Here is a 15,427-nt window from a genome sequence, read left to right on the forward strand (position 1 = left end):
CCAGCTTATATCCAGGTGAGAATGCTTGGTTCCTCCCCTTGGGCAAAGCATCTCCCAATGGGATGATGAGTCATACAGGGGCTCCTTGATGGCCCATTAAAGAGAGATAACTGCCCGAAGGAGTTATCTGAGTCACGCACAAGGCATTGATGGGCCATTAACCGAAGATGGTGAAAGAATACATCCTAAACTACAACCCGACAGGCTGCCACGGTCAAGAGCTGCAGTACCGCTTTGTGCCCACACGGCGGCAGCACTGCCGCACAGCTCGGCCCGGAGTTGCCACGGGCTGGAGCTGTTTCTGGTGAGCCAGATTTTGCCAGCTAAGTGGGCTATTCTGAAACGGCATTTTCTCCCTCTTAGTGATTCTAATCTCCTCTAAAGCCTCTTTATGCAATTTTGGTTTAGTACTGTGTCCTTGATAAGGAATATTTATGGTCTGATTTTCACATCATGATAAATTACGCTCTGCGACTGCTCGGTGCGTTTCTTGGGGTTTTCACCGGTGTTCCCTGGCTAGCTCAAGCACCGAGTTCACCACAGAGGTACGATTCAGTGTCCTGGAACATGTCTTTGATCCAGTAGGTCCTTGCCTCAGCAGCAGTGTGAACAGTGCGAGGAATAAAAGGATGGAACTCTGGTGTGGGACTTCAACTGGGTTTTATTAATTCCACGTGACTTCTTTTCTTCCAGGAGTTAACCTGCCAGAGCCGACTGGACTCGCTGGTTTTCACCTTAAATATGAGAGTGGGGAAGTGGGATGGCGGCAACTTGCAACCAATCTCAAAGGAGAGGGAGTGACCCAGAACATAAAGGACAGACAGTAGAACAAATCAATTGATTGGGGGTTGGGAGAACCTAGACCCTGCCAATCACTCGACCTCCTCACTAGAACCTTCTGGACACTAGGGTGAGGCTGTGGAGTGATGGACAGGACCCTTAATTGTGAGTGACATCTGACAATCACTGGGGTAGACCAAAAGGGGTTTTACACGGGGGTACAGGGGAGAAACCATTGTGAAACAGTACAAAACAAACAGATGCATATAGAAAACTCGTAAAACCCCAAAACACACCACAACAATACCCAAGGACTAAAATCTGAAGTGCAATTTGCTTAAAAAATAACAGTTCAGGCTCAGGACTTTTGATATTCTGTACCTTTCTTGTATTATTTGCTTGTGTCTTCCTTTCTTCTACTTTTTGACTGCATCTTTACAACTGTTATCTGTAACCCTCACTCCTATTTTAAGTTTTTTATTTTGTTATTTTCCGTTGATTTTGAACCTCTTCTGGTGCATTGAGACTAAAAAGACGGCAAAAAAAATATATGCTTAAGCTCAGGGTGACCTGTTATCCCATACTGATTCTCACTAATTTCTTCATTGTTGTTTCAATGCTAAAGTTTTCAAATAAAAAAATTAGTAATATAAATCACCATATTTTTCAATAATTTTATTTCAGAGGTTGTTGGGTTTTTATTATTAACTTTTTAAACAAACAATAAAAAACTCAACAGCAAAAATATCCTTTAAACAGTTCTGTTTGAAACAAATAGTGCCATGGAATCGCTGATTTAGGAGCATTGTGAAGCTTCAATAAAATGGCTGATTTAGGAGCATTGTGAGGCTTCAATAAAATTACAAGAAACTTCAATAATGGGAAGCATTTGAGCAATCTCTTTAGACGTGCCTGTCTGTACTACCAGCCAGGAGCCAGAAAGGGGATTCAGAGCTGCTCCTTTCACTGAGTTACTTGGGATCTCCCAATCGTATGAGGAGTTTGTGCAAATGGCTTTGCTACTGAAAAAGAAGCAAAGAACCCCAAATTTCAATCCTATAGATTTTATTCTATGAGGTCTGGGAGATGTACATGTAGAGGGAAAAAAAAAGAAAAAAGGTAATGCACTTGATAGTATCTCCTTGTACTAGCAGATGAGGCTGTTTCCTATTTAATCTATTTTGCAACCCTAACTGCAATTAAATGCCTCTCTCCAGGTATGATTTAGTAAATGTAAATGCCTCCCCCTCACCTTTTTTTTACCCACTGTAACACAGTGTCATAGATTCTGGGAGAATCAGCGAGAACCAGCTATCAAGTAGATCATCCAGGTATATCTTTTTAATCTAGAAATTCATGGCAGATGGATTTGTATCCTCCAAGGTGCCAAGCCTGGGGTGAGAAGAGGCTTCACTGCTTTTTGGGTCTGATTCTGTTTTAGTAAGTGTAAAATTTAATCTAGAATTTAGGCTCACTCAATAATTTTAAATTTAATACTTTGCTAAAAAGCTTGCAGGAGCTCTCAGTGTGTATATATTTATATATATCTATATCCCAGTGTATTTATCTTCTTGTCACTGTTAAGAATAGTTCTTTTTCAAGCAACTTGGATTTTTTTTTTCCTGGATATCTATTGGAAAGTTGTGACATGAAACAAAAGCATAAATATGAATGAGTGTACAAGTGAGACACCAGCATAAAGTTTTTTATTGCAATGGATATTGCACTTATTTTTGGCAGACGATAAGTCAGAGAGATCTCATAATCACTTGTTAAGTATCCACTTTGTTCCATCTTAATCAAGAGACTTGTAGATTGTCACCTTTGAAATAGCTGTTTTAAATCAATAAAACAAATAAAAGTTTAGTGGGATGTGTTATCACTGATAGCGCAGTGCCCTTTAATTCTCTTTTGTAACCTGGGCAGATGGAGCAATGAGGGCATGGGAGAACTCAAATACATGTGTTTTTCTGGCAGAGACAGTAAAAAAACAACCCAAACCCCCGTCAGTAACAGCTCCTGCACTGCTGAATGAGCCGTAATTCTCTCTCTAAAAACATTTCTTCGTTGTGCTGTCTGCCGCTTTTTCTTCTGTGCGTTTTCTCCTTTCCTCAGAAGAGTCCGACGTGTTTGCCCTGCCAGGACGTCCTGCAGCTGCTCGAAGTGCAGTTTCATAATCAGTTTAATGTGATCTGAGAGTCAGCTGACAGCAGAAGGGCAAATCCTGCACTCCCAGGTGCACTGGGATGTGTTCCCATTCCTCCTCCAGTGACGGCTGGAGCACTTGTGTGGCTGTGCTGTGTGTCACGCTGCTCTGCTGAGCCAACTAAACAGGTTTTTTTGGGAAAAAAAATCCCACCAGAGAAAACTCAACCATTCATTTGATGAATAATCAGCTCTAAGTTGACTCATAGGTGTCCATGTATCAAGGGCAATGTGAGGAGACACATGGGAATATATGGCCAGATTTGGAATGGAGAACAAGATCACCCTTTTGAGATTCCATAATGTTTATATTGGTGTCTCTGCTTGGAACTGCATTACATCTGTGTTTATGCATTGGAGATGACAGATAATGTGAAGTTTAGAATTTGAGAAGGTGTCTCTTTGCTATTTATCCATCTGCTTATTGATATCAATCATGACAATTCCAGTAAATTGGGTTCTTCAAGAGAGCTGGTTGGGGGGAACATTAAATTTTGTGGTGCCATTTGCATACTGAGATCACAGAATTATTAACACTACAGTCAATAAAATGTAGTACATATGAACTGAAGGATCTCTATCTTTGAAAGTATTCAATAGCTGTGCCAAGGAACACAAATCTGAATTTCTCAGTAAGTACAAAACAAAATGATGTCCAGTGTGTCTGTACCACCCTATATATTGCTGTTGGGTGTTTCCCATCTATTACAGTGTGCCATTTCTGGGTATAAACTGGAATATTAGCACGTGACCAATTTACACCAATTAGTAATTTATCCTCAGGAGATCTTGTACTCAGTGAACCAAAAGTTCTAATGGGGAAGGTTTCAAGGTTTCCTACAGAATTGTTGCCAAATGACTGCAGTTTAGCTGAAAACCAGGGTAATCTACTTGTCCTCTTCCCTGTTTAAAGAGGTTCACGTAGGTTCACTTGAATAAAAAAGAAGTTGAATGCTGTCCTTTAACCATTAACAGGTCCAAGGGCTGGGCACAAGGCCGGGGTATATTTGTGATAGGACACAATGAAGTGTTTTCCCAGGAGCAGTTGCAAGAGGTGTTTGATGGTGAGCAAACATTAACAGCAATATCTGCACTGAGGAGTGTTGGCTGGCCTGAAAGCACCACAAGTCCTGTGGCTATGAGAGTTCTGCCCAGGCTACAGAACTGCTCTGCTTTCCCCTCTTTATGGAAAAAGTATTTTGGTTTTTAGTTGCTGGTATGTTCTTTAATACAAGGAAAGACATAAAAGCTCTTTATCCCTTTATCTTTCCTTCCTCACCCACAGATTATAGGCTGTAAGAACAGACTTTAGGAGGTGCTTGGATGGGGTTGGTCTTGTTCCTTTCTGCCTTAATACCCTGTCAAAGCTATGAGGATTTCACCATAGTCTTTTGCTTTAATGACCTCCTACAATTTATCTTCTTTTCCACATGTTTTCTCTTATCAATTAAAAAAATTCACCACAACACTGGTTTTCATTTGTTTGTATTTTGGGTCATGTCCCAGTAGTAAATAGTTGTTTTTCATTTCAATAAACATACAGGCCTCCTGTGTATAGGAAATGTTTTTCAATTGTCTATGTGTAAAAAATATTGTCTGTCCTGGAAGTTCTTTGGAGTTAGATATACAGTACAAAGTTCTTCTTTCTGCTGTGCCTGTAACTTTATAACTTCATCAGACTGTATACAACAACTAAAGTTCTCGGTAATTACAATGTCTGTTTATCCATATCTGTGGGAAATTTGTGCAAGCTCTTACCTGCTAACAATTCAGAAGTGGCTTTATCTTTATTCACAGGAAGTAATCTTTCTAGTTACTTACAGCCTTATTCCTGAAGACATGACTTCCTTTATTTCTACAATATTTTACTGTAGTTCAAAGCACCACATATGCTTTCTAAAAAAGGCACCAAATAACTTACTCCAGTCCTATTCTAATTTTTTTTTTTTAGGGTCAGTGAGCCTCAATCAGTGTGAGATAGTGAAATGACAGAGCCTGAAATTTCCTGCCCTTATAACATGTGAGTGAAATTACGTAGAAAAAGCAGGGATTCAAGAAATAACAGTGGCATGGAGCAATGGTGTTGTCCTGGTATGAGGAAAAAAAAAAAAAAAAATCAAAGCTTGAAAATTTGAATGATGTGAGTTACATAAGTACATTCCATTTCTGCTTGTCTGAGTATAAAATAATAAAAGTATGAAACTCAATTCTATTTAAACATAGTTTTATCTTTTAAAACTGAAAATGGTGTAGTAGTTTAAAACACATTGTAATAGTATTTTGTAGCACAATTTCACTGTGGTACTATCAAGTCTATTTAGTATTTTTGGACTCGTTGCCTTGAATTTGTGATTTTTAAACCTGATTTCTCCAGGCAGATGTTTCTAGGTCACAGGATAGGATCTTTTGTGTTATGATTACTCTTTTCATAAATAACAAAACATCCTTTCTTTTATATAGAAGCCTTTCATTTTAAGAACCAGGACAACTAAGATGTACCTATTACAGCAAAAATCCTCATGAGCTTATAAGACTTTTGTATTGTTGGCACCCGACTTCATCACAAGTCTCAGGTAATGCTATTTTTTCCCCCTCAGATGTGGATTTAATGAACTTTTTATAGCAAAGAATGTTAACATTAAATACTTTTTTTTTTTCCTCCTCAAAGTGAATAAGTGAACTGCAGATTTTCTTACAATTTGTAGTGGTTTGAAAGCAAAATGAGTGAGAGGCTCCAAGTCAGAAATACAATTTAACAAGAAGAAAGGGAAAAAAGGTAAAATAAAATAAATGTAATAATACACAGAGACTACTGACAGACTCAGAATATGACCTGAGCAGGGTGATGGAAGCAGTCCAGATGAGGTGCTCTTCCTGAAGCAGTGATCTCATAGAAAGGTCTGGCAGCTCCAGTCCTCTGAGAATCCAGTGGGTGAGGGCTGCTTCTACTGTCCCAAATCCCAGCTTATATCCAGGTGAGAATGCTTGGCTCCTCCCCCTGGGTGGAGCATCTCCCAATGGGATGATGTGTCCTACAGGGGCTCCTTGATGGCCCATTCAAGAGAGATAACTCCTGGAGGCAGACATCTGTGAGTCATGCACAAGGCACTGATGGGCCATTAACTGAAGGCACCCAGAGGGAGGGGCCTGGGAAGAGCCCTGCTCCAACAATTGGATTCATCAGTTCATGGAGATGGTGATAAGAAAGCATCCTATACTACAGCCCAGAACACAATTTTATTCTCATTCCCTGGTGAACTTACAAATTGCAAAAGATGGCCAATGAGAGAGTCCAGTGTTGATGGCTTCCTTCTACCAAAGTATCCTGAGAAACAGGGATTGTGCCATAAAGCATAGTTCAGTTACACCACTCTGAGGAAAAGATATTTCAGGCCTGTGGTGCTCTCCCAACTCTGTCATGTGACATTGAAAAAAAAATGCTGAGGGGATGAAGTGGGGGCTGGAGAACTGAAGATACTATTATATTATGCATTCCTGCTACAGTTTTAAACTCCTTTATTTACACACTGAAATACCAGAGGATCGTGGCCATCTGCTGAGATCCCCAGGTGGATTTTGCAGGTCACTGAGCTCTGTGCTCGCAGACCTCAAGGCACTTAATTAAAACTCAGCCATGTTATGTCCACATCAGCTGTAGTTACACCACCTGACGGGAATTCCAGTTCAGAAATACCTGAATGTCATTAATTGCAGCAAAGCTTCTGATACTTCAGTCCAAGCATGTTGTAGATCATACCTGAAATGAGTAATAAGATCTGATAAGGCAGGGAGAAATAACATATGTTAAATTCACTTTTGTCCTTCCAGGTTTAAGCTTCACAAGTGTATTTTCAGAGCACCACCTCAAATTGCCCAAGTGATAGTTCTGTACCTTGGAATGCAGGAGGAGAAGGTGGAGAGGGAAGTGTCCAACCAGAGAAAGAGTATTAAGACTTGGTGTCCTCAGTGTTGTTTACCATGCAGTCAAACCTCCACTTTATTTTTAACTCTGTAAGTGTGTATTTTTCAGAACTATGAAAGAACAGGCAGAGTTCTTTTTAAAATTGAGACAAAATTAGTTTTGCCTTTGCAAGACAATACATTGTTATTATTTCTCTACATATTTCTCAAAGTAAGCCTAATAAAGTGTTCAAATACTATTTCCTTGAAGTACAGTTATTTTTTAATGAAAGTATCATAAATACCACAATCTTACATTCCTGAGTCTTTATAAAACTCTTAAAAGTCAGAATAGTATGGTTAATTCTTGTATTTTAGATATGCATTTCCAGCAACACAACATAGGAAACTGCAAACACAGATGACGGAAACTTACTTCAAAGAAATCATTGTCATTATTTTCATCTTTATCAAATGGTCAAAGGAGCAAGAATTCCTTTTTCATGTAGGCATCTATAGTATGCTAAAAAGAGATTATCAATTAGCATTTTAGCACATATTTTGTTTAACCACCATTTTTTTAGTGAAATTGGATGATGTGTTCAAGTTACACCACACACATTAAAAAAAAAATATCAATGACTCATTGCAGATTTATGTAAGTTTTATTTTCAGCCTTCTAGGCTCATCTTCTCTCCCCATGAAAAAAGGCACAGTCACACTCTGACTTTCTTTAGAAAAGCAGCAATAGAGAGTCAAGTTTGGGTACTATCCAAATAATACAAATGTTCATTATACCAAGGAAAGTTTCTAAGTGTTAATTACCCCCATTTGTGTCAGCCTGGTCCCTGTCATGAAGAGCCTTTTGAGGAAGCTGGAAAGGAAAGGAGGAATTTCAGAGAGCCCTTAGGGATTGTTTTAAAATGGTCATTGAAGGGTAAGTTTCACTGCTTGTAGTCAAAACTCATAGTCATAAAAATTACACAATTAAGGGATCTAGAATTTAATCCTGGGATTGTGATATGGAGTTTAGATCTTTAGATTGTTTTTTATTTATTGTAGATCATGTATGTGTATATTCATACTTGAGAAAACAGCTTAATGTTTAATTTTTTAGGAATGTTACACAGATCTTCATCTTTCTGATTGTATCACTGGGTATCTGAATGACCTGATGTATTGGAGTACATGGCTAATTAAACTTGACTGCAAGAGAAAAATCTGTAAAATTCAAACCAGCTGGAAACTGTAGCTGAAAAGACATTGGAAGGGACTGCCCAGGTAGATGCTGAAGTCACTGGGAGGGACTGGAGGTGTTTAAGGAAAGACTGGATCTGGCATTTAGTGTTGGGTTTACAGGGTAGTGACTGGCTGTAAATTGGACTTGATGGTCTTGGAGATCTTTTCCAGCCTAATTGATTGTGTGTAACACAATCCCAAAGGGGTCAAAACCTCCCCCATTTCGGGTGTTGGACTATGTGCAGAGCCTCTGCTTGGAGCTCATCTTCCACACAGCAAGTACATTATATATGTAGAAAATAAAGATTCAAAGGATTAATGACGTGTTTTAATGTTAGTTACATGGTTCTTTGTTAAAATGTTTCACGAGTTAAGGGGTCTACTTAAGTAATAATCACTGTTGCTCACTGTGGTAAATGTTTGTATCAGCTGTTAATGCTCCTGGTTGCTCATCCATTTAGTAACTCCATCCTTCCTGCCGGGCATTGCCTCCGCTGCTCCCCGCACACCCCTGAGGGCGGCCACAACCACCTGACAAGCGATCCAGAGCCCTCCAGGCACCACAGTGCCCAGAGGGAGTGAAATGGACTCCTAAAACCCCTAGAGCCAGCGAGCCATTGCCCAGACAGGACTCCAAACTACACCAGTGAGCAGGGAAAACATTGGGCTCCTTGCTGGGGCTCCTTGCCTCTCGTCACCTGGAGTGGAATAACACCCGCTCCGTGTGGCTGCCCCAGACCGACAGCGAACTACAAGTCCCCCTGGAGATTCTCGCAAGGTGTGAAGACCCAAGTGTGCCGTATCGGGACGCTGAGCGACAAAACCTGACTGCCTCCTTCTCCGAGTTGTCCTGGGTGCCGCGGTGCTGTCCGCTGGGCCCCACCCCAAGCAGGTCTTTTAACAGAGGCCGAAATCATTCTGGCGCTGGTCTCCTGGCCTATTTATAACAATATAGGTACCCCGTACTGCAGCACACACTGAGTTGGAAGGGACACATCGGGATGAGAGTCCCCCTCCTGCACACCCCAAGATCCCACCCTGTGCCTGAGAGCATTGTCCAAACTGGCCTTGAGCTCTGTCAGCCTTGGGGCTGTGACGGAGGGGAGAATGTTCAGCGCCCGACTACACTCTGGATGGGCTCCTGATAAAGATGAGGCCTCGCCTCAGTCTCCTTTTCTCCAAGCTGGACAAACCAAGTGCCCCCAGCTGCTCCTCATAAGGCTTCCCCTCACGATCTTTCTGCATCCTTACGGCCTCCTTTGGATGCTAACAGCTTTTTTAATAGTGATGTGCCAAAAACGACACACAGGACTGAAGGTGAGACCTTTAGAGACCAGAGCGGGACCATCCCCTGCTTTGATGACCCTTCCCGGAGGCAGGAGATGTCTTTCCGCCGCCGGTGGTGCCCTGCCCGCTGCCCGCTGCCCTGCCCGGCCCCGCCATGGCGGCGGCGGCGCTGCCCGGCCCCAAGATGGCGGCCGCGGCGGGCGGGACTTCCCGCGGCTGAGGGCGGGCGGCGCAGCCGCGATGGTGGCGGCGTGAGGCGGCGGGGCCGGCGGGTGCTTCTGCCCTCCGCGCGGCCCGGGCCGGGCATGGAAGTGGAGAAGATGGATGAGAATGAATGGAAGTACCACGGGGAAGGCAACCAGAGCCTCGTCGTCTCACACTGCCAGGTACGGGAAAGCCCCGAGCCGAGCCCGCGTGAGGGGGGCGGCCCGGCGGGAGCGGCCGCTCGGCCCCGCCGCCCGCCCTCGCCGCTTTCTCTCCCGGAGGAGTTTGCTGTCTCGGGGACATCGGGCCCGGCCCGTGCGGGAGACGAGCGGGTGTTTGCTCCGTCACGGCCCGTAAGGAGGGAAGGAGAGCAGCCCATGGCCGGGCAGCTGCCGCCTGGAGATGGGAGCTGTGAGGAAAACTCCTAAAAATGCACCTTTTCCATCGTCATTCCCAGGTGTGGGTGATGTGACGGCAGAAAGCGTGCTGGTGAAGGCGTCTTTTCCCCTTTGACACCGACTCTGGCTCTGGGAGAAGTTCGAGCACTCGCTGCAGTGCTGGGCCGGGCTCCCGACTCTTAATTTAGGTTTATGGCTTTGCCACAGAGCCGGTGTGATGTGACCCCGACGGTCACTTCATCCTCATTCTCCCATCTACCTGTTGGTCTGGGGTTTTTTTGTTCTTGTTTCATTGGTTTTTGGGGATGTTTTTAATTTTTTTCCTTTTCGTTTGTCTGGGGTTATTTGGGGTGGAGGGAGGGCACGGGGGGGTGGAGGTGTATTTTATTTTAGAATTCCAGTAAAATAGATTCAGGAGTAATGATTAAAAGAAGCTGAATCCAATTAGTTTATGCTGACCAGTATGTTCGTGCCCCCCTTGCTTTAAATTATTTATTTGATGTATTGGGATACGTGCCCCTTGGAGGAGTTTATTCTTTTTCTGAAAAGTGCCTGTGGTTGTTCTGTGCTTTAAAGACGTATTTGTATTTCAGTTTAAAAGCTGGTATGGACTTGCCACAGAATGTTCTTGATTCATAGATCAAAACTTAGCAAAGCCAGAATGATGAAATGTAGGATTTTTTTCAAAATAAGATCTATAATAAGAGTTGAATCTTGAGAGGAATTTTCTAAAATTATGTCTAAATGAATGACTGGAAGTACTGTATTCTTTCATGTCTGTTTTCTGTATTATAACTATGAATTAGTTGTAAAATATTAGCAAATACCAAGCCAGAGAAAATGCTAAAAATCTTGTGGTGCTCTCCTAACTTTAGGAGGGGCTCTTCTGTGGCTTTTCCCCCCTCTTTTTTCTTCTTTATATCAAATACCATTTAAAGGCTATTTTTGGTGCAAGAAGAACATGACTTATTTTGTTTCCTGTCACATTTTAGCTTTGAAAAAGGCAGTGTAGAAACTACTTAGTCACTGGATGACGGGAATTGGGATAAATAATGGATTATTAGTGATGTAATTGTGATTATCTTTGAAGATGTGGAAAGTGAGGAAGTCAGCCAACGATTCAGAATAACTGCTGAGCGTGCCAGTTCTCTTTTTAACAAGATCCTAAAACTTTTAAGATAGAGTGAAGGTGAAATAGATATAGTTTTTCCTTTAAAGACAACTTTGAAACAGTAAAACTTGCATTTTGGAACTTTGTGTCTACTGATGACAAAGTCTGGTAAACTTGCAGCCTATAAATACTGTTTAGATGTTAATTGTAACTTTGTGCCTCCTAAGAGCAGGGCATACTTGCACTATTAATCATCATTCTCGTGATTTGGTGTTAAGTTATTCTCAGGTCTGTGTGAATGGATCAGCAGCACAGCTAGGACATTTTGACTGCCCTCGCTTCGTTCCGTAGCTTCCCAGGTCACATTTTGCGTGTATCAGTGCCAGAGGAAGGGATGGGGGTTTGGTGGTGGTGGGAGAGACATGAATGGATGCTCAGATATAAGTGAGAGCCCAGATTGGAACAGTGCATGTGCTTGTTGTTTCCGTGTCCTGATGTGTGGTGTGTTTTGAAATACGGAGAGAAAGCTGGTCCCTACCTCTCTAAGCCTTAGCCTCTCTTCTTTGCTTTTGGAAAATCTGAGTAGTTTTGTTTTTTAAACTTTGACAAAAAAGTGAATCCCTGTCCTTCTGGAGAAGAGGGCATGAGCTGCTTTGGCTCTCACAGAACGAGGATTGGGGTGTTGTGTTTGAACTCCTGCTCTCTGCATTGCTCCTTGGAGCACTGATAACAGCCCCGTGCAAGGTCACATCTGCAGCACACGGGGTGTGTGGGCTGGGGTGGGCAGCCCGGCTGGACACTCCTGCTCCTGCCTCTGAGGGCTGTGGCTGGGTTGGGGATGGACAGTGGGAGCTGTAAGGCCTGTGTCATCACAGGGGGCTCTCCTGTGTTTGAGGCTCTGCTCATTTTTTGGAGTTGCTCCATTCCCTGTGGGTTGCCCTTTAAGACATGAATGTAATGCATTGTTGATCCAGCATTTGTTAATACCAAATTAAAAAGTTGGTCATGGAAAAATCACATGCCCAACAAACAGCTCTGCTGGCAGTGAGCTGATAAGCCCTGGACACAGGCGACACACGGCCGCTTTTCCAGTGCGTCCAGACAAAGCTTTGTCTGGCAGTGGGGTGCTGGCATCCTATGGAACATGCTCTGTTGTTTCCATGAAAGTGCTGTCAGTGCTTGCTGTGCTTTTTCCTCTCGCCGGTTATTAATTCTGCAGGATGTAACAGTGACAGGAGTCTCGCTGTGTGCTGAAATCACTGCAAGTGCATCTCTGTTCCTTATCCACTGCAGGATAAGGATCCTGAGGCACGGCATGGGCTACTCAAATGTCTCTTCTTACAGTGGTAGTTTTATAGAGTTACTTTAATTAGTTTGGCAGCATTCAGACAGTGATCCAGTGAATAAAGATGGAATGCCTGATGAGCATTTCCAGTTCCCATTGTTGTCACCAGAGCTCTGTGCTTGCTTGCTTGCTTGATGAGCACTCAAACTTCTGCTTTCATGAATTTTTGAAGTTTCAGTTCTGGAGAGTCTAAAGTTCCAGAAGATGTACAGAACTATGGTATGAGTGTCTCTCTGTGATCAAGCTTTTCCTTTTGGTTTTTATTGAAGCTGTAAATGAATTAATCCAAGTTGAAACTGAATTGTGGTTGAAAGGCCTTTCTCAAGTCTTGCAGTCTGCTGAAGTGCTAGAATGATCAGACAACTTTCCTACCTCATGATTCTGGTGTGAAATACAGCTAGTAACTCCGAGGTGTTGGTGAGACGTTTGTGCTGCAGGACAGATACAGAGACGGCTCCACAACCCCCAGCCAAGCATCATCACAGCCAACCAGGTGGTTTAGAAAGGAGGTTTCTTTTTCCAAGAGTTCTTAGTGGCGAGTCACTCCTGCTTCAGATTTGGCTTCAGATTTAAAAAGAGAGCTAAGCAGTGCTTTCTCTCCTTCCCCCTACTCAGGAGCAGTAGAGAGGGTTCAGAGGATCTGCTGCAGAACAGTTGTCTCCTGGTAAGCTGTTGTGACTTTCTGCAGCACGCATCCTTACTTTTTCAGAAGTGAGCTGAAGTCCTCCTTTGGAGTTCTGCACTTGAATCAGTTGTTTGCTCTTTATGGAGCTTTTAACACTTCATTTCAAAAGGCTTCAGTAGGTGTTTGTAGAAAGTAGTGTAAGCAACTCCAGGAATAATAATTTGGATTTCCTTCTGCTGTTGAAACATATGCTTGTAGTCTGCAGAAGTTGCTTTATGACATGGAGTGTGTACATTCCTCATGGCCTCTGTTTTACTTCTTGTGTGTTGAGATATTGTGGTAACCAAAAGGCTCAGTTTGAAACACATTTGAACATTAAAGCTGTGTTTTAGGGTGAGTATGGGGAAGTGGAAAAGAGGAGGTTTTTTTCCTCAGTTTGGTTTTTATTCAGTGAAATGGTCTAGAACAACCTTGGCATGTGCTTGCAAAAGGTTGTGGTTTATGGCTTCAGATGCCTGGATTGTTAGTGTTCATCTACTCAATGTCCTGGAATGTTTGCAGCTCCAGCAGATATCTTTGTGTTTTGGTAAAGGGCTTAATTAGTAAATGCATAAACCATCTCCAGAGCATCTGTGAGCTTACAGGTAGGGAAAGGAGAGGAGATAGAGAAGGTAAGTGAAGCATAGCTAAGGAGTCTGGATGAGGGTGTCAAGCCAGGTAATCAAGCTCACAGAAGATTCTCAAAATTTGTGCCTGTAGTAAACAAATAATACAACTCTTCTCTGTGATATGTATTTTCTCTTCAAGACCTGTGGTAAAGGTGGAGGATGTCCCAGTGCTGCTTTAGAAGCATCCTTCCCTATCCCTGTGCTGACTGCTCAGGGGACTGTAGTGAGCAGGGGTGCAGGGAGAGAGGAGTATCTTGTGTTTTAGCAGCAGTCTCTGTTTTCAGTGCATCTGTAGCTGCTTCTTCTGGCACTTGCATTATGATGACTGCAGAGCATGTGCAGGGAGTCACTTTCTGCATAGGAGGAAGAGGGATTTGGGTTGGGATTTTGAAATAACTCTATGAGAAGGGGCTTTGTGTCAAATCAGGGTAGATAATTGTTGCTTATAATGCCTTTGCATTATGAAATAGTTTTCCTGTGCTGGTTAGTTGTTTTGTTTATAAGGATAATGACAAATTCAGTTCTGTTGCAATAAACTTACTTAGGAGGAGAGGACAGGTTTGTATGTTTAGGCAGAAGGGTGTTGCTGAAAGAGTAGAAAGCTTCTGGCAGAGATGACTTAGTTATCTGCAGCTTTCCTCTGGTCTTTTTGGCAGAAAGGGGTGATGCTGGTCATTAATTGCTGTCTCGTTGAGAGAATCTTCTTAAGGTGCTTTTTTTGATTATGTCATTTTGTACAAGTCCCAAAACTTGTCTGACCTGTTTCTTCTGTTGTTTTACTCTGTGGAGTTGCCTGAATCTGTGTTGTGCTATTGAAGTTTGTGTAAGTACTCACATCTCCCAAAATTCCAGGTTGTTCCTGAGAAATTCCAGGTCCCTGATTATAAAGCAAATTTTTTTCAGTTGTGTTCTGTTTTCTGTTCAATTGTTTTCTGATTTTTTTTTAAATTAATATCTATGAGTGTCTTGATTTCATGAAAATATAGAACAGGCTGCTGATTCCTGTATTAAAAAATCTTCAGCTAGCTGTTCTAATGGTTATAAATACAATAGCTTATTATTAATGACCTTCTCTTAATATGGCTGTAATTTAAAATATGGCCACATTCTGGTCTCTTGGTTCTTTTACAGAAAGATATCAGAAAAGGTAAAATGCAACTGTTACTGATTTTTTTTTTGCCTAATGGGAAAGGCATAGTTTTGGTAAGACTTGAACTTAAAGATTTTTGTCTCCTTGATGAGATTCTTCTATTTGCATTACAAACCTGTGCTACTTCTTACTTTTGATGGACTTGGGAATCCTGTAATGTAAGGAGGAGTTTTATGTCTGGTTCTATAGAATTTTTGAGGTTTTTTTTGTGTGTGTGTGCATGTGGTGTTGTTGTTGTTTTTGGTTTTTTTTTTTAATTTCATAGGGCATTTCTTTGACCTGGCTTCTCCAGCATTGTTTTTTTGGGGGTGTGTGCATATCTCAGCAGTGTCTAACTCTAAACATTGTTTAACAAAACCCCCACACCTGCACACCCTTTGCTTCCTTAGACAAAAGGACAGGAAGACAGCTTGATGACTAAAGGTAACAGTTCTTTCTTAGTTGTCATTGCTTTTGATTTTTTAAAATTTTATTTATTTATTGTAAACAAGTAGAGGGGCTTCTGCCCAAATTGA

General features: G+C 42.1%; 1 protein-coding gene across 1 annotated transcript in view; it reads left to right on the top strand.

Annotated features, from left to right (window-relative positions):
- Positions 1-9,641: 9,641 nt before the first annotated feature.
- The window catches only part of IPPK (inositol-pentakisphosphate 2-kinase), a 29,566-nt gene continuing 23,780 nt past the window's right edge, over positions 9,642-15,427 (top strand). Inside the window, exon 1 of the mRNA XM_066326907.1 lies at positions 9,642-9,797. Coding sequence (XP_066183004.1) covers positions 9,717-9,797 — 81 coding nt within the window. The 5' untranslated portion in view covers positions 9,642-9,716. The remainder of the gene's footprint in view (positions 9,798-15,427) is intronic.

The sequence above is a fragment of the Sylvia atricapilla genome, chromosome 11, assembly GCF_009819655.1.
Source record: "Sylvia atricapilla isolate bSylAtr1 chromosome 11, bSylAtr1.pri, whole genome shotgun sequence".
NCBI lineage: Eukaryota > Metazoa > Chordata > Aves > Passeriformes > Sylviidae > Sylvia > Sylvia atricapilla.